A 20,678-nucleotide genomic window follows, 5' to 3' on the forward strand; every position below is an offset into this window, starting at 1 on the left:
CTTTATGACAAAATAGTGAAATATATTCAATGAAATAAAAGCTTGCATTCCTATTTCAATAAATACAAATTTTTCCTTTGAAAAAGTGTTTTATATTGACATGATCCCCGGCAACGTTAAGGCCACACTATCTCTACAATAAATTTTTACTATACGCAACACTAACTTTCACTTTTAAGTATCGTAATTATGACTTCTTAATTGCAGAAATCGATTATACACTGAAATGAATTCAGCAGAGATTTGAACGGCTACCTTTCACAATTAAGCTTATTTAAAATATTTGAAGTAAAAAAATCCAAAAATTGGAGACCTACCAATTTATCTGTACATCTTCAAGGCTACCAAAAGCCATCACCTCGATTTCTCGCTATATTCGACATCCATTCGTAGAATAAAATTGAAGTAAGAGAATGAAATTAAAGTAATCCTAAAAACACACACACAAAAATGATTCATTCCAAATTGGGAATATTCTCAAAATGTGATCTACCTCCGGCAACGCGAGACCAACCATTTGCACCTTGATAAACAAGACAATTTGACGATTCCTACGCGAGGATCATCAATGGAGGAGGATCCTTAATCGTTTTAGAATGTATAAATTCGATTTCATCCGAGTTTGAGCGGGGGAATATAAGGATTTCAAAAATTGTATATTGCTTTTCTTTCAAGTGTCACACTATGCGTTACATAACTTATTGACATAACTCCGTCGTGTCTAGACTCTTTTTCCATGAAATCACTCGTAGAAATAAAAACTATTAAAAAATTACAATTACGCTAACTTTTATTCCATAATTTTTCAGAGCGGAGTGCAATTCGTGACACATCATAGCGCACGCGGTCGACCAGACCCCGGCAATTGCCTGGCGGAAAGAGGGTACGCGGTTAGTGTTGGGCTCTCGAGCGGTGTCTTAATCTCTTGCCCGTGTACAGTATTTGGATAGACAACAGCTATGAGATTGCTGACAGCGATGCTTACCTTTCCGAGGAAGAATCTGCGGAAGATGCGGGCCGTGTCATCGGTCTCGATCTTGGGCCGTGAGGCAGGTCCCAGCGCCGGTGGCGTGGCATGATCGTCGCCGGCAGCAGTGTGTCCATCGGCCCAGTAGCCTCCGCCCGGGGGCAGGATCACCATAGGGTATGGCGGTCCTCCGCCCTTGGCCAGGGCCTCCTCGAGCAGCCGCTGAGAGGCGGCCGGGCCCTCCGCAGTGGCCCCGACTGGCGGCGGCGGCGGCGGGGGGCCCCGACCCAAGCCCCCCGCCGACGACGCCGACGTCGCCGAAGACTTGGGCTCATCGCGGGTGGACTGCAAAGACACAAAAACCTCACGTTAAAGCCGCATGAAGAAAATACAAAAAATTACAACTACTATATAATTGATATAATTGAGGGGGTGAGAAACCAAGGGGTACAAGTGATTTTTTTCTAAACAGAGTTATGAAGAGCCGGCCTCGGTGGCGGCGGGGTAACATCCTCGCCTGTCAAACAAGAGGTCGCGGGGTCGAGTCCCGCCTGGGTAGGTTTCACCGGTCCAGGGCGTGGTTGTATTTGTACGTTTACTTGTTAAATTTGTTGAACAACCCGATTTAAAATGGCTAGTTTGAGCTGTATTCGGTGGTTTGAGAATAAAATAAAATAAATAAAAAAATAAAATAAAAATTTGGTAAAGAAAAGAAACAAGATCAACTAGATTTAGCAGTGTATCTGATTTTCCACTTGATGTCAGCAAGGAACTGAAAATCATCTGTAGCCCTTGGCCACCAAGTTTTTGTATATTTCTTCAAAAAATTTACATACTTTAACTTTACTTTTTATTTACTAACATAAAAAAATCACTTGTACCCCTTGGCTTCTCACCCCCTCAACTGTGATTTTATACTCTCCATTTGGATTGTATTAATTAAGCTTTCTCCAACGTCACGGCAGACTAATGGGTTTAATAATGCCAGAGTTAGAGTGAAGACCAAGAAAAATACGTTAATATTAAATACATTTCTAATAACCTCGCTCATATTCTGTCCTCAAACAGTTGAAGAAGTCTCTGCTATTACATGTAAAGGCACACCCGTATTCATTTAATGACATCTGTAGTATTTCCTGTCCGAAAACCTACGTGATACACTGTGAAATGCACGTCCTTGCAAGTAAAAACATCGTTAAGAGTAACCAACGTTAAGACACAGCACACTCACCGGAGTGTCAGATTCGTGATACAAGGGACTCCTCAAAAGCGTACAGTACCTACTCGTCTCACAGAGAATACACAGGCATAGTGCGGGGCGAATGGAGATGTTATCATATTTATTCAGGCGAATGACTTGATGACACTACGACAAAGGAAAGCCTAATGCGTCCTATTTACACGTTATGCTATCTATCCACAGAATGTAAAGCCTTGAGTAGATAAATCTTGGCGTAAGCGTCACAAAATACAGCTTTCTAGATAATGATAGCAAAAGTCGAAGGAATGCATGACAAAGCGTAGAAGGAAATTCTTTTTTTGTGCATTTTATTGCCAGCAGAATGATTTTAAACCCATTCCTAATTCAAATAGTGTAGATTACTATCTGCTAACGGACCACAGATTCATAATTAATGACTGATTATATTATTTGATGACTAACTGATACCTGCCACAGGTTCACGATTAATGCTTCAGTTAGCGCTAACACGGTAATCTCAATGGAATCGCTGAACGTCTGCAGCACCGAAATTTGCCATGTTTCTAAAGTAGTATAACATATAATATAATTTTAGAAGAAGGAATGCTCAATGTTAGGCGAAGACATATTCCTGTAACACACGTAAGAATGCTTCAATGGAGAGGTGCATAAACAACATTACACAGCTTGGAGCGCGTTGGGCAGAAATAATTCCGTACGAAATGACCAACAGGTGGCTATCAAGATAAATGGGAGACGAAGCATGACTTCATGCAGCCACAGGAAGACACGGAGAGAAACACGTCAACACATTGGTTTGCACACACCGAGAAAGCAAACGATCATCAGGTGAAATCGTGCGGTTTCACCGAAAAAATCACAGAGGCATCCGTCTCACCACGAGATCACCGAGATGCACCGGAACCCCACTAGCATAATCTGGTCGTCGACATTTAACAAGGTCAACGTTACAAAAGCAGATGTTATAATGCCTAGAGCCAGTTTAAACATCACTTGAATATAATGATAATGTTACTAATGTTAATTATTCCATATTAATAACAAACAAATACATAAATAAAATGTAAGAAGCTTTCAATAGCCTAGAAGGCGGGCCTCTGCTTAGCTTACCATCGTTATATAACAATCTTCCATGCATGGGTTTATAAATTGTGGAAAAAAGGACATGGACCAATATTAAAAAAAAGTCATATCTTTTGCTAAACATATTATGATAATTATCGCATTTATTAATAAACTAAATATATCATATTGCTACCACTCGCAAAATAAATATATTATACTGATGATACACCTGCAATAATACAATCATAATTATTGTAATCCCATTTTTGTCTCATTTAAACAAAAAAGGTTAGAAAACATAATTTGTGCCGAGGGTAGTAATCAGATTGAGAAGGAAGTTTGTAGATTGTCCATACAACCGCCATAAACAAATACTCCCGTCCGATTGTTAAGAAAAAAAAATTAATGAACGAGGGGCGAGATAAAGGCCTTTTGTCTTGAATTGAAAAAGATAAAATGCACAGGAAATTAGAAAAGAGTTTTTGCCTTACGAGATAGATTGTTCTCGACGTCAGCTGATACAAATGTTGCTCATTTGTGGAGACCAACATTTAAAAGACTAACGACCAGTGACGCAGCGAGGGGGGTTTTGGGGGATAAACCCCCCCCTCCCACAGAGCTCAGATAAATTTTTAATTTTAATCCATTTTACTTAATTAGATTTATATTACTAATAGAATAGAGTAAGGATTAATAAAATATCCCTCAGAAAGTCGTAAAACTCACAATGTTGAACCGTTTATCTAAAAATTCGGCAATTTATTAATGTCGCACCTACCGCTTATCCTGGTGGGTATTCCATACCCCCACACACCCCGGTATTAGTTGGACCTAAACCCCCCCAGCCTTAAATCCTAGCTACGACCCTGCTAACGACGAACATGTTCTTAATGAGAGAGGATGAAAGAGATAAATATCACTGTTCTTCCTAACCAACTATTCTGGATGCAGCGTAGGTAAGAGAATCTTAGTCAATCCTTGATTTAATATCACGTACTGTTTGGCATGCAAAAGCGGGATAAAAAATATTCGTCTAAATTCAAAACATTAAATTCCTAGAAATTTTTCGCGATAAAACGGGAAGTGCAATGGCATAGAATTTTCAATATAGGGAAATGGAATATCCGAAGCACTCACACAGAATATGTACGAAATCAGCATAGATTAGGAGATAAAGGTATCAGTCCGTTTAGACTTTCTCGCAAAACACGTCATTATTATGCTAACGAGTTATCATAAAAATAAGTAATCTTAAGACTTGGAGACGGAAGTCCTCTTTAGTAAGATTGCGTCTGTGCTTGGACACAGCAATATCATCCAAGCCCGTGCGGCTACGTTGTCTCACATATCGTTTTTTTCCCCACATAGCACAACTATTGGGCTCTCCCACGTGGAAACCTTCCTAATAAATTTTGGATTCCACGCACGAAGCGTATTCATCATTACATAAAATATTTTTCTATGTTACATAGGGCCAAAATGGACCAATCACTGAGCCTTAAACAAAAAAGCTAAAATATAAAGAATGGTAAAACAATAAATGGTATTTTGCTACAGAGAACGTACGTATTATCACTTAAAATTGCCCGCGTTGTCATTTTTGCGATTTCCTTATGACAGAATAGTGAAGAATATGCAACAAAATATGAGTCTGCAATTCTGTTCCAATAAAAAAAGAAGACATTTTCCCCTAGAAAGAGCGATTTCATGTATATGTACGTGATCCCTCATAACGTCAAATCAACACCATCTTTCCAAAAAATTGTTACTTTACCATCGACGGTTTACAACTTCCAATGCCGATACCGGAATGTTTTAAAAATATATCACTGAAAATTCTTAAGGAAGATCCATCTTCAAGTTCTGCACGTGGAGGCACTGCCAAAGGCAAAACCTTGAGACGAGTTACGCCACTTTGAGGAGGACTCGTAAGAAGCGACCGTCTTAAAGCATCAGCAAACACTATTTTCAACAAACACTGCCGCACAAGTGGGAGTGCAGCAAAATTGTTTACACTGCATTATTCGTGCGCTCGGGGCTACGAGCTTGACTCAAAACGTCAGATGTTTCACATCTGTCCATAATCAGAAATAAATGTGGTAATTAGTCAGAGCTTGATATATTTAAAATCGAAAGATATTGCTAAATTTAGATACATTCCATATCGAAGCCAGCAAGGCTAGCGACTTGAGTTGAATTCGAAACATATAAAAGGTGATTTCGTATGGATTCACCGATGTTCATTTGGGCCACAGCAGTGTGATTAATATTTTCAGCCAGGCGGGACTAAAAACACAGGGGTTAAGAGATCATACTTGAATGAAAACTGTTGCATGTTAAAGGTTAACCCCGCTCGGACTAAACACCCGGTGAAGTTCTTTACTTCGCATTCATTGTGATAATGTGAAACTTCACCTGGAGTTCAAAATTAACAGAATAAGTTTGCATAATTGGCCGCTTTAATAAATGAACGTGATTACTTCAGCAACGACGTGCTTATTTCAGCAATGTTATGAGAAAATAGGGAGGAAAAGCCGATAGATTAAAATAAATATATCTTTGTGAAAAGTACTTTTGAAAAGGCAAGCGAGAAATTGTCTGGAAGAATCGATTCATTTACGGCGAAAAAAAACTACCGACGATGAAGAAACGTCAGTTTATAGAAGAAATAATAACAGGAGAAAAGCCGAAAGATTGTAAGAAAATAAAGCCCTGTGAAAAGTACTTTTAAAAATGGCAAGCGAGAAATTATCTCGAAGAATCAATTTATAAACGGCAGAAAAAAAACTAAAGACGATGAAGTCACGTTTGGTCACAGAAGAAATGATAACGGGAGAAATTTGTGGAGAAAAGCCGACTGATAATAAGAAAATAAAGCTTTTTGAAGAGTACTTGAAAAAATGACAAGCGAGAAATTTGCTGGAGGAATCGATTCATTTACGCCAGAAAATAAACTACAGACGATGAATAAACGTTTGGTCGTATCAGCTGAAACGTTCAATTAATCAATTGAAACGTAGACTATCCAGCCGAGACTAGTCTTGAAACGCATGAAAGAAACTGGTGTAAAAATTGAAGGTGAGCCCATTAAGGAGGCGATCGGAGTGGGAAATCCCGTTCTGAGCCATAGAGAGCAAAAGATTAGCAGCCAAGAGGAAGGAGTCACTCCATTTGCGATTCTCTCAACTTCCTAATAGAAACGACTCCACGACGAGACTCGAACGATCCGCTCATCGAATGAGGTCGACTCTCATGTTTGAGCTCCGTAAAAAAGATAAGTCACCTCAGGGATTGCAAGTCGAAAGTAGAAAGAACACAGGCTTGCAATACCCTTACTGAAACATAGTTCCGTACGATCGCTGAGAGGAGTACGTATACGGCAGCTGAATAGCAGTAACAAAGCATTTCGACCTACCTTCCGCGGAACGGTGGACAATAAGTCGCTAACCACTCAAAAGCTAAGGTGATTCGCCTACGATGAGGGTTTTAACGTAGAAATTAACCTACCTTTCTACTGATGATCACAATAAGCCAGGAGCACGTCAGACTTGAGTTGAATCAATGTCATTGAACTGACAACAACTTGAAAGTTCCTGGAGTAGCTTAATTGGTTAAGTTAAAAGTCATTAATGATGCTCCAGGGTTCTGTGCTCCAATCATTATATAGTCGTTTTACGCGATACACTATTTTCCAACACCGGCGTTGGTACTTGCATCACCGCGAAAAAGAGCAAATTTGAAGGACATTTGCGTGAGGAGTAACAGCAAGTATAACGGTATGGAAGATAAAAACTACACTCATTCCATTTAGTCAAATATCTATTAAAATACATCGCACAATTTAAAATGATCGAAAGGAAAAATTTCATTCACCAACCGATTCTCCAACGGCCGCATCAGCTGACTTGCCGCAGGTGATGCTCGGCCGCGAATTTTTTATCGAGTGTTCCGTAGATGCTTCAGCAAAAATTATACCCCAAACTTGTGATAATGGTGAATTCCAGGGCGTCCTATATAATGGTCAACGTTTTCCGTGAAAATATTTCCTAACGGTTATGACTGAGCCAAACCCACTTTTCAAAACGACTGCGGGATATACTCCGGAGATTCCAACGCCGGGATAAGCGACGGGGCCCGTGCGTTCAAATTTTTCGTCACCACAAAAACAAACCCGGCAGGATAAACATGAGATCAAAGGTAAATGTTTCGGAGAAACCAAACATATAGACGAACCGGCGATTCCCACATACAAAAGACATGGCAAGCTGTAGCTAATTCCTATTTTTGAAGTTTCTTCAGCGATAATCCCACAAAAAATTTCGTTCAAACTTCGTTATCTTTTGAGTCGAAAACATAGAAATATCAGCTGATATTTCAAGAGATGGTGGTGAACAGGAATAATTTAAAATACAGAGGCCATTACACCACATACATAAAAAATGTATCGATAATATAGTAATATAAATGTAAATAGCTATGTAAACAAAATGTCAACAAATACCGTGAGAAAATATACACGTCTAATACTTACTGAATTATCCTGCCTCCACCGTAGCACTCCCATAACCTCCGCTGGCCACAATAGGTACAGTTTGAATAAATTTTACCAATTCCACGAAAAGGATAAATCTCCCCGTGATCAGCTCTTCCCACCGCTAGCAACAATAAAGACGCTCGCACATTACTGCACGGGCGTAACGTTGACAGCACCGATGCTAGTGCAATCGTTCGCGAGGTAATAGTTCAATTAACTAACACCACCATTGGCTCTCTCCCAAATCCTTCCGTGTAAATACACCACTCACGAAACGTCAAAAACACCACTGGCGCGAGTCGGCACCGCTCATAGATCGACTCCTACGGGTAACGAAGCAACCTTTGGGAAACTTTTATCACAAGAAACAACTCCACCGCGTACTACACAAGCATTCATCACACGACAGAGTTTAAGACCACTTTCCAGGTCTCTCCGTGAGCGGAAAAGCAGCATGCCACTACCCGATTCCATTCAAAGTGTTTACCTCCGTCTACATCACCGTGAGGCGGCCGCCAGGTAACTGCTTGAAAAAAGTGATGCGGTGTCAGACACAAGCAAAAAGCAGCGTGGAGGCCGGCGTTGCCAAGCTTTCAAGTCGTGCCTGCCGCCGACGCCTCCGACGAGGGGGGCAGCACCTGCCTCTTCCGAAGGGAGCGCTCCGTGAACTAAAGTTCAAATTAAAGGCCGCTTTGTGGAGGGAAAGGTTGAAACGAAAATGTATTACAATGTAATTAGTTTCCAACTCAATCCCCAGCGAGAGTAGACTAAGTGCCATCCTCTCCATTTTTATGGCGCATAAAAATCGCAGCAGAACATTGCAGTTAATTTACTTCTGAACGCATTATGCAAATCGCTGAGAAATAAAATGAGTGTCATGCTCGTAACTTGGCAGGCGCCCATATCACCGACCATTTTCCACTAGTCCTTCAAAATTGCTGGCCCAAGGGAATGGATTCACGACAACATTATAAAAACTTCTCGGGAAAAATTTAACAATGTGAATATTGTGCACATGTTATACTCTAAATCTGTTCTACATCTCAAGGACCGGAAATCGAATTTTACGACAACTTCTTCATACACCTTAGCATTCAAAATCAAAGTCATCATCTACCCACCAGATAATAAAGAAATAGTTAAGACTTAATGTGGGGTGTTATTACAACCACCAGGACTAAATTTGGCCATTCAATAAGAAAGCAAGAGAGAGTGAGTGAAATGAAATTTCACCGCCTTATGGGTAGATTGTGCGTCTATTTACTTCTTGAATTGGCCTGCTATTACCTTCTCCGGCTAGAGCTCCCATGCAAGTGACTCGATGTTTCTACTCTTGCGTACGAAAACTAAACAGATAACATCAATATAAAGATGCTATATAATAAGTGCGAATAAGTTTCCTGATAAAAAAAACTTCCTAAAAACTTATCCCTTGCCTAAATACGTTCCGTTACATAAAAATGTGTGATACGCCCTTTCTCTAAGTTATTACGTTTGTTGAAATATTTTGGTTGTCAAAAATTAAAATTAAGAAGAAATTTTACGATGAATATATAATACAAGTAAACTAGCCATTGTAAAAAATATTCAAGCTACTGCCTCACAAGAATTGACAACCAGCAAAGGAGAGGAGAGATTGGTTTCTCTACAACATGAAGCCGAATGGCATGGCAGTCATAAATTGCTTTTAAATGGTTCTTTACATTTTAAATTTAGAATGTAATGCAAATAAATCGAAACAAAAACGCTGGTTACGTAAAAAAATTGGCACGAGTTAAACAGCTAATACGAAAAGTTTCCATTTGAACGCTATTCAAAAAAGTCTCAGTTTTGGACATCTAGAAAATATTTTGAACAGGGCAAAAAATGAGTGTTGATAGAATAAGTAACATGTGTCGTAAACTGGCACACATTTTATTCGTTTAATGGCTATGATAATGACTACGAGGTATTACTGTATGAACAGTCTGTCGAATACTTGAAACAAAATCCCTTCACAATAATTAAATTGGATTTTTTGCGAACAATTTATTAACTTACAAAAAATTGTACGTTGGAACTCATAGCATCTTCATTTAATAGCCGTAATTAGTCCTTGAGCAGCCCAGCGGTGGAATTTCGAACTCGGCCTATTTAATTAAAAATGACTTCGTCGAAGTCTTTCAAAATTGTTTCGCAGAATGAATTGATAGTCGAAATATGTATGACCTCTTCATCACAGAGTATTACGAATATTGAATAACTTCTGAAATTTTTTTTTGTCGATTTAAGAATTAACTTGAATGCCGAAAGTAATACGATGATAATTCCAATTATATTCCAAAATGTTTGCTAAAATATCAACTTTGATGCTGCCTATGCCGCGCTAAAAGTTCACGTTTAACGCACACAAACTCATCAGACTTTTGCCACTTCTCTCAAACAAAACTTCACTCCACTTCGGTTCCCTGATATCTTCGGAGAACTTAACTTTGAATTATGTTCAGAATGTGAAACACGACGTGGAACAAGACTAAACAAAAATTAATCATGCAGAAAGCAAAGTTATCTCTATAGTTCTAAGTTTTCTCCTCAAACTCTTGCCATTAATTACCTGCAGAAGTGGCAGGAAAGTTTACGCTCGTTTAGGTACTAATTTTAGCAAGGAATGTAGTGAGAAGTAGAGATAGCAAAGCAACGTAGTTTCAGATGAATAAATTTATCGGTTGCGACTTTAGGAATCATTTTCGTTTAATGGCTATGAAAATGACTACGAGATATTACTGTATGAACAATCTGTCGAATACTTGAAACAAAATCCCTTCACAATAAGTAAATTAGATTTTTGCGTACAGTTTAATAACTTACAAAAATTGTACGTTGAAACTCATAGCATCTTCATTTAATAGTCTTAACTAGTCCTTGAGCAGCCAAGCGGTGGAACTTCGAGCACGACCTATTTAATCAAAAATGACTTCGTCGAAGTATTTTAAAAATATAAAGAATTATAAATTTATGTATTCAGATTAGAGATAATTATAAATACACATAGTCATTGCTACACCAAGTTTTTTGAATTTGATTGTTTGAAATATGACTAAATCAATATACAAGCGGTGTAAAAAAAGATAAGGTTACATTTTTATGGCTAATTGTTAGCATTACGTAAAATTGGAATCTTTAAGGACACTGTAACAAATGATATTTGAGGACCCTAGAAGGCTGAGACTTTCACCGCATTGCCACGTCCCTAATTACACGACTACATCTAATCGGGGGTATACAGCGTGGCTCGTTGCGTAGCATTGCAACATACTTCGAGAAAGTTTTACAGTGCTTACAGTTCCATCGTATGATACCTGAACAATTCTTCATGAGAATAGCAATGCGATATATTTAAACCCCGTATATAATACAGTGGTTTGGTATGGATACAAGTATCGTAGCCAAAGGAATGACAGCTGACAACCTCCCTCAATAATGAAATTGTAAATATATTTTATTCGCTACGAATCGGCATCTTGAGAAAGATCCATTCTTTTCCAAAACGCAGCAAAAAAAGAAAACAGATCAGGAGATGAGGATGGAGTTAGGTCCAGTGTGACCTAGTGAACAACGATATGGTCGAGAACATCAAATAGCTCTGTGGCTTGGCCTAGGATGGATAGGAAATGATGATGCAGGTGAAAATATTCTCAAATGGAAGATATCCCAAATTCAGAATTCCATCACGCAAAATTGCTGGTCTAGCAAAACTCGATAAATCTATGCAAAATATAACTATTTGAACGCTGTGCACATCTTATACTACAAACCTGTTCTGCATCTCAGGGACCGGAACTTGAATTTTACGACCATTTCTTCATACGCCCTAGCATTAACCTCAATATAAAAGTCAACATCTACTTACCAGGTACTTGAAAAATAGGTAAAAATTTATGTAGGATGTTATTAAAATGAACAGAATATAAAGTTTGCCTTACAATATGAGTAGAAGCTAACTTCCTACATGAGCGATTGATTCTGCGCACCAGAGGTGTAATAATATCCTCACATGCTCTTACTTATTGAGGTGTACCGAGAATTAAAGCAGGTTTTATGAGCACTTACTGCTGCTCTTTCGAAGTTGCTACGAAGAAATCAGTGGATATCTCTCGAAACGACGACGTCGTAAATGCCCGCAAGATTGTATCCCAGCACACCCAAGTACATACAATATGAAGTCTTTATTATGTAGCGATTTTAGATTTGTTTCTCGTACTTCAGGATTCCTCGTGAGAAACAACCGTTCCCATTGGTCTGGCCTCTTAGTCTCTAAGGAATTCCATTGAATTAAATGAAAATTCCGTTTTAATGATAGTTTTTCAAGGAATAAAAAGGTGACATACTTCATTGAGTCCAAAACGAAAATGACAATGACAAAAAAAATAGGCTCTGCCCTCTAATGACCAAAGTTAAATACACCAACGTATGAAGTTTGCCATGAAAAAATATTTGACCTAGCAGGGATTCGAACCCGGATCTCCCGATTGCCGGTAATTTTTCACCCCGGTAGTGGCTTAGTAAGCACGACCCTTCGACGCATGTGCTACAGTGTGGACTTGTGACGTCAACATCTTGTTCGGTAAAACTCATCACGAAGTTCGCTCTGAGAAAATAGCTTGGTATTGGAACTGGTTAACACGCCCGACCGGCAATCGGGGGATCCGGGTTCGAATCCCGGCTAAGTCAAATATTTTTTCATGGCGAACTTCATACCTTGGTGTATTTAACTTTGCACCCATGCGCGTGACTGCGTACAAAGTCACTTGTTCCTCATCCTACCTTAATCCTTACCTATTTTTCAAGTATTTGGTGAATAGATGTTGACTTTTATATTGAGGTTAATGCTAGGGCGTATGAAGAAATGGTCGTAAAATTCAAGTTCCGGTCCCTGAGATGCAGAACAGGTTTGTAGCATAAGAAGTGCATAGCGTTCAAATAGTTATATTTTGCATAGACTTATCGATTTTTGCTAGACTAGCAAATTTGCGTGATGGAATTCTCAATTTGGGATATCTTCCATCTGGGAAAAAGCATTCAAACCGCCCGGGCAGAACATCGCGCACTAGCCACCAGCCAATCCCTCTCCTTCCCCCCCTCACCTCCGCCTATCTCTCCAACCCACCAATCACCTCCGTAGAAGACATCAATAGTCCTTTCTCACTCATTGGGCCACTCCACCGAAACGTCTGTGGAAAACATTTTGTGAGTGTGCCTTTTTCTATTTTTCTATTTGTAGTCGTCTGATTATTTATTTGACTTTTATATTGAGGTTAATGCTAGGGCGTATGAAGATATAGTCGTAAAATTCAAGTTCCGGTCCCTGAGATGCAGAACAGGTTTGTAATGTAAGATGTGCACAGCGTTCAAATAGTTACATTTTGCATAGATTTATCGATTTTTGCTAGACTAGCAAATTTTATTTTACCAAAGTGTTAGTGCAAGAAGCATTTATAAAACCAGTAGGTTTCTTTATAATTCCCGAATCTTTCACTCAAAGGTGGGTATAGAAATTTCACAGTCAAATAAATATGTAAACGGGCCTAATGTGCTCGTGTACAGCCGAAGGAACGTCCCACGATCGCAAGTTTGCATAAGCGAAAAGCATGACCGCAATGAGCCGACGGCATGCGATAAAAGAATTTCGCTCCACGCGGGAAGGCGCAACAAAACACACGCGTCGGGCGACGCAACGGCCGATTACAATGCGATTACAACGCTCTCCATTCCTACCGTGTGTCACCATAGAATTCCGATCCTCGTCGCTCGGAACGGAGAATGCAAACGATGTTACAATACCCACAGTCATCAATTCCTCAGCAAGATTCTTCGATGTCCGCTGGGACTAGGGTACTCACCGAATAGTCCTAAGGGGACAACCAAAAACGTAGCATATTACGAGGCAAGCATGAATTTCGTATAGTTGTTTCTTATACAAATGTAAGCGATGTTGAACCCACAGAGGGGTAAATGATGAGTATTTTTTTAAAATCAGATTTATAGCCCAAGTAGTTGATGTGTCTCCCCACGTAAGTAAAACCCGTTAAAAGCGATAACGACTCTTCATTTCCTCTCCGATGACCGGATGTACCAAAAATGGCGCTATCTGCAAGAATGGCCATGATTTTGCATCCATACTTTCTTTCTTACCCCTATGGCCTGGGGATTCGCCGGGGATGCGGGCTTCACGAGGAAATTCATTTAGATTGGTCCAAGGAACAATTGTACCGAATGTCACGCTTGCATCATACTATGCAATGTTTTGATAATTTCTGGCTTGTGCCGCCAGGATTAAAAGTCAAAATATGTGTCATACATTATTACACAATTTCTATACTTTATGAAAAAATATCCATGCCGTTGTATACATGACTAACACTAAGAGTTTTTCAATTTCTATGCATCAAAAGAACTTTCTCCGCGTGTATGCACGACATGATATAAATAAACTAATTAAGAATACACAATAGACTCAGTTGTAATTTGGCGGATTTTTCCAAACATGACAATATAATAACACAAATCTTTTCTAATTTTCCACGATTTAACAAAACTCGCAGCGATCAGCGTCAACGGATAAACTTGAGAATGACGGTTATCCGTTGAAATCTCTGTCGATGTAAGTTTGAGTAAAGCGTGAGAAATTAAAAAAGTTAGTATATTCTTCTTTCGTCATGAAGTAATTCAGCAATTTAAAGCACAGATTCCTAACCGATATTTATGGCTGTCGCAACCCTCCGCAGTTAGTAAAAATTGTACGGAGCCAGAAGTGTTGGATAGGCGTATTCATGGGCACGAAAATTACATTAGAGGATTCTCAAGCCCACCGCTACAACTGTTGTCGCTCCGCGCGCATTAAAATCAGGTATCTAAATCGCCACTCGCGGCGCTACCAGTCATCGATTTCCCCTTTTCACGAGAAGTACGCGGCAGTGATACGTAATTGAGCCAATAAACCGTATGAAACAAACCTTAAACGCATGCAAGACGATTGTCAACTAAAAAAGAAAGACTCCAGAGAGGGGGTTTGGGTAGCGTTGTTGGGACGACCATAGTTTCAAGCCATAGTTGACAGGAACATAGTTGACAGTTGATAGCGAGGATAAAATGACCACTCTTTGGTCGGTATTGGACCAATAAATGAATCTTGTCTCCTCTGCGCATATCCTCAATATGCGCTAGTACTACAAGTGCTAAAACTATCTTATACCTCGAAGTGCTAGGGAAACGCTACGCGGCTAATTTTATACACATTTTCTTAACTTACCTCGTCTATTAGTCTGTTTCATCGATAGAATATTGTAAGTGATTTTTAAGCTACTTCCAATTGTTGGATCGGATTGAAATTGTGCACACTTGCTTGCTCCTGATAAAAATACAATACTCAATAATTAGGTATTTGAAATTTGATAATTTGTGCTCTAACTAACAAACAAAATTCCCGTTTGGAAAATAGTTTCAAGTTCTCTCAATAGATGCATAAGTTGTAAATTTGTTGCCCGACATTCCTCTAAAAGCTCTGATTTGATCGATTTTATGACACGCCACAAAAAAGTAGAGAATAAAAATAGAGTAAAAAACATTTAAAAAACACCCTTTATTCTTCAAGTGAAAAAAAGCCTTTTCTTTCACTTTTTAATGCAATTAATACTCTCTTTGGAAAAAACGTGTTTTTTAAATCTTTTTTATTTTATTTTTATTTATTGCACGCTCCCTTGAAAAAATCGGAGTTTTTAAGTCCTAAGTTTATACAAGCTTATATTTTTATTTAAAAACACGCTCTTCCCAAAAACGGCCATAAATGCACTTAAAAGTAAAAAATAAAATTTTCATCACTCGGAGACCAAAGCGTGAGTGGTGATAAGGTTTACGTATTAATATTGCCTGCCAATCCTTACTCACCTTTCAGGCTGTTCTACTCTCATTTCTAATAAACCTAATCAGCACCCACCCTTTGTTCTCCAAACGACAAAAAGCTTATTTTTTCACCTTTATATTTAATATGTTTATCAAGGTTTTACTGAATCTCTCTTTATCTCCTCAAATCTTCATTCCTCCACATGAAATGTTTTCGGACATTTGTTATCCTTCACTTACGTAACAACAACAGAGCCGTCATTTACCATCTATCAAAAGATAATTTATCTTCGGTACTAGATAGAAGACATTATAAAAACAACGCTTTCTCAATTTTCTCAGAATATTTGCAGGGAGAAGGCATCAGTATTCGCGAAAGAAACTTTCAACTGCCATGCACAAGCCTAAGAAAGTTACAGATAAATACTTTATATAATCGTCGAGCGAAACAAAAGCAGCAGATTACGTAACGATACGTCACCGTAAATTTTGCGATTGTCTAAATTCAGGCTCAGTGATGTCATGGAGACAGTAGCGTAACTAGGAATCTGCTTTGGGGGGGGATGAGGGGGCATTGGGGGGGATGATGGGGTTCGTTGGGGCTACCCCTCCAGGAAACAGGGAGTTAAGGAAAATTTTTGAAAAATAAAATGCCTGAAAATGCAAATAACATCATTTTGGCACTTAAAATTTAACTTTAAGTAGAGGCAGTTATTATGTATCAAATCAGAAAAGATTTTTAAATAATTTTTTGATTTATCTGAGGCTTTGGGCTTTACGATTATTATATTTAATAGATGAAGTTAGAGAACCTTCAATTACCATAAAAACTGTTGGGCATCAATGATATTGAAGATATGAATACTCAGATTTTAACCATATTGAATTTGATTCCTACATAGTACCAGAAAGAGATTTGGAAAAGGGTATATTCCGATTATTAGAAGTTGATAATCGAGTAGTTTTATCTATACAAGCACAGGTACGTATTTTAGTCACAGCAGCAGATGTATTACATTCATGAACTGTACCTTCTTTAGGGGTTAAGGTAGATGCAACACCAGGACGTATTAACCAAACAAGTTTTTTCATAAACCGACCCGGATTATTTTATGGACAATGTTCTGAAATTTGTGGAGGAAATCATAGATTTACATCCCCTCAGGAGGTTACATCCCCTCATCCTCCCATGGTTACGCCACTGCATCGAGAGAAAGCATTCAATTTCTTTCTATGGGCCTCATATAGTGATCGCGTCAAATCATATGCTTTGGATAAGGAGTGAAACATAGAAACACGTCCGCCCTAATTACACAACACATCGTGTCCAGAGCGAGAATTCGGGAGAAACATATGTAGTTGATGAAAGAGGGTAATACTTTGAAGAACTCAATTACTGTATGCTGTAATAATGCCGCTGATTTTGAAAGCTATTTATTACTAAAGACTGGTTTCGACTAGTAAAAGACCAGTTGACCAACGCTTAATAGACGCAACACACGATATCATCACAATATGGAAGGAAACATTTAGTTTTTTTAATCAATGCACACATGTCTGCAAAATCAGACATTGACAATAAATATCTAAAAAAAGCAAAATTTCGTAATATGTAATTACTTACAGGGAGCGTGGTAGCCTATGGGTTAAACCAACCGGGTGATGATCGAAGAGTCGTTGGTTCAATTCTCGGATAAAGCCTTCCGACACTACAAGATTAAAATCCTCCACGTGCAAGGTAACCCAGGGAAAGTAACTCGCCCACCTAGTCTGGTGTGTGATGTTCAGACGCCAGTGGTTAAGTCTGGGTTGAGCTCTATCCTCACCTATGCAAACATATCTCAGGGTAGAATCACTGAGTGAGGGGGTTGCCTTTCATCCACTGGTGGGCACTCATGGTCCTATACAAACATGCTTTTTCCAAATTGTCCTACATACTTTTAAGGCCTTGGATTACAACATTTCAAAGGTTCTCAGTGGACACACAACACCTAAAAAACAAGACTCGTTTCCAGATCTATAATACACTTGAATGGGCTTCCCCTGGATTATTCTCAGAGATAAATAAAATAAAGCAGATAATCGTTTCCAATGGCTATGACAGAGGGATCACTTTTCTGGCACGAAACAAAATACTGTGCCGATTGTATTCTGTCACACGATTTTCTGTTTCACTACTGAGGACGTAGAGCTCACCTATTCTGAAACCAATTAAATTCCTTGGATGACGAATCTGATTCAATGTTAAACTAATCAAAAGTATCCATTTCCTTTAGATGGAAAGAAACTGAAAATTACTTTTAAAAGTGTCAAAGGTAGCATCATGAGAAAGCGTCGGCAAACGTAGCAAAGGGTCCTGAGGTTAAATCCTCGATGTTGAAACCTTTGAACAGTCCCACATAAAAAATTCTAGCCATGTGATTTACTAATAAATAGTACTTTTTCAGACTTAATCTCGTGAAAGTCTAGCAATAAAAATCAATCTAAATATTTTCCACAGTTAATAAATGCTTTATGAACAATATTTTGTCCCCCCTGTTTTCAATAGCAATATATTTCCTGGAAGTTTTGAAATACTTTAAGTTCCTTCCGTCATATTGAAATAAAAATTAGTTGCAATTTTATGCTATAATTTTAATTTAATATATATGTATAAAAATATAATTTAATGCTTGCGACGCCTTTCGGCTCACACAGCCATCTTCTAGTCTTGTACCAGATGATAGCTTACAGATACCAAGAACAGAATTGCGTGGATTTCAAGTAATTTTTTAAATAATAATAAAACTTTATTCCATTAATATGTAATTACATTACATCAGACAACCCTTTAAGAATGGTGGAATATATAGGTACCCCTTATGAAATCGTTTTGGGGCTACCATCATACACTGTTTCTACAGGACTGGTGCTATCAATACATGACAAATAATTTATTTCGTTGAATTCAGCGTTTTTTTTCTTATCGTTTGCATTCAATTGTGCTATTCCAGTAATGTACATGCACACAATACTAACACATGGTAACTTGCTTTTAGAAACGCATAACAATTACATACATACGTACTATATACCTTGTATTGAGAACATTTTATGCTTCCTTTCTTAGCAAAACCTTTACTTCCTCATAGCGCATAAGCCATGTTTTAACAGCGGATGTAAATCCCCATCTTTTCTCCTTCTTTGCCACATTGATTGGAAACATACTAAATTTTGCATCGATAAAGAGAATTTGCATTGATAGTATTAACATATTAATATATTGCATTAACGTATTTATTTGGTCTTCTTTATGTTTATTTTTCATCACCTTTCTCCTTCATTTTCTCTCACTGAAAATACTTTTGAGCAATTTTTTGAGCGGTCTTGTAACCGATGATGTCTCTGTGAGAGCCAAAACGCGTCGTACGCATTAACATTGTGGAAATCGTCAAATAACTTTCATTTCAATCTTTCGAACTTCCACTATATCACGCAGGGATCGGTTAATTTTTTCCTTCCTTTTTCCTTCCCTGATACGATTCTGACATGCTACGGGAATATTTATGGGAAATAAATTTATTTTTGCAAAACACGTCCAACCTCTTATAATATTAGGCGATTTACTGCTTTTGGTAAATTTGTAGGAGAACCAGGAAAGGAAACTGGCTACTCACCACGTACATGCTAACGGCTTTTTCCGGAGGGGACTCTATCTTCACCAACCACATAAGCCACCGGATTGGTGATAGTGAGAATGAAATGCTAAAACTCAGCCGTGACTTATTTTCATCGTGGTATATATTTTGTCGGAGAGCCAAAATGGAGTTCGGAAGAAATGATATATTTTCTGATTATTCGCCAAACTTCCGGTTTTAAAGACGGAAGAAAACAATCTTACGAGACTTAAGGTTTGACACAACAAAGAAAACGGAATGAAATTCGAAATGTACCCTTTCAAGCATGTTGTGGTGGTTGTTGTCCACGAGGGTAGAGCGTTGGGCCCCTGACCGACAGGTCCCGGGTTCAGATCCGGGTGAAGCCTGTGTACACTCCAAAAAAATTGTCCGATGCTAGATGGCGCAGAAAACGTCGTTACTAATTAACCCTCAACATGCGAAACACACCTTTGTTGTTTAATCCGGGGTGAACTCTACCCTCGCAAAACCAAATCATCCTTCCAGACAATAAAATAAACGAGTTGTGAGAAAATTAAGAACGACTTCACTATGCATTCATCATATCAATCCGCAGCACGTATATTTTGGGATCAGAAAACACAACTATATAAACCTTGAGCGTTTTACCAAGAAATTTGAATAAGAAGGATCCTAAAAAGCATATACCCTCTTCATTTTAACGACCAAAAATGTTATATACTACACACAGAAGCAGGGGCTCAGCTAAGAATTAAGGCTATGGGGGTTCTTAGGCGCAACTAATCCTTGGGGGTGTGGGGTATTGCATACCCACCAGGGTAAGCAGGAGTTGCGGGGGCCCTCCTCCAAAATATTTTAAGAATAATGGTTCAAAATGGCGAGTTTAACGTCTTTCTGAGGGATATGTGATTAATCCTAACACTATTTTATAAGTATTACTTATCCAATTAAGTAAAATGGATTAAACTTAAAAATTTCTCTGAGCTCGGGGGGGGGGGAGTTTATCCCCCCCCCACTACCCGCCCACTACCCCAATTAAGTAAAATGGATTAAACTTAAAACTTTCTCTGAGCTCTGGGGGGGGGAGTATATCCCCCCCCTTACTACGGAAGATCAGATCATATAAATAAAATAAGAGAGATAGATTGTAGAACAGACAGATTCCGAATGTCATTTTTTCCACGATCAATAAGAGATTATAACGGCAGCAATAGAACTCGTAAATAGATTGCATGACTCGTAGTGTAGCCTACTAACCTATGTAAAAATTAATGCATGTTTCTTAATTCAATTATTATTTCTAACAGCATATAGTAGTATAGTTTGTTAGTATACGGGACGTTTTTTGGACGGTGTGGTGTGCATGTGGGAGTC

The 20,678-nt window shown here is 38.6% G+C and overlaps 1 protein-coding gene across 3 annotated transcripts in view; it reads right to left on the reverse strand.

The window, feature by feature from the left end:
• Nucleotides 1–20,678, reverse strand: part of LOC124170940 (rap1 GTPase-activating protein 1-like) — a 556,415-nt gene that overhangs the window by 128,418 nt on the left and 407,319 nt on the right. For all 3 annotated transcript variants that reach the window (XM_046550010.1, XM_046550011.1, XM_046550013.1), the window contains exon 4: nt 986–1,312. In XM_046550010.1, the coding sequence (XP_046405966.1) occupies nt 986–1,312 (327 nt within the window). The remainder of the gene's footprint in view (nt 1–985; nt 1,313–20,678) is intronic.

This window comes from Ischnura elegans, chromosome X, assembly GCF_921293095.1.
Source record: "Ischnura elegans chromosome X, ioIscEleg1.1, whole genome shotgun sequence".
Taxonomy (NCBI): Eukaryota; Metazoa; Arthropoda; class Insecta; order Odonata; family Coenagrionidae; genus Ischnura; species Ischnura elegans.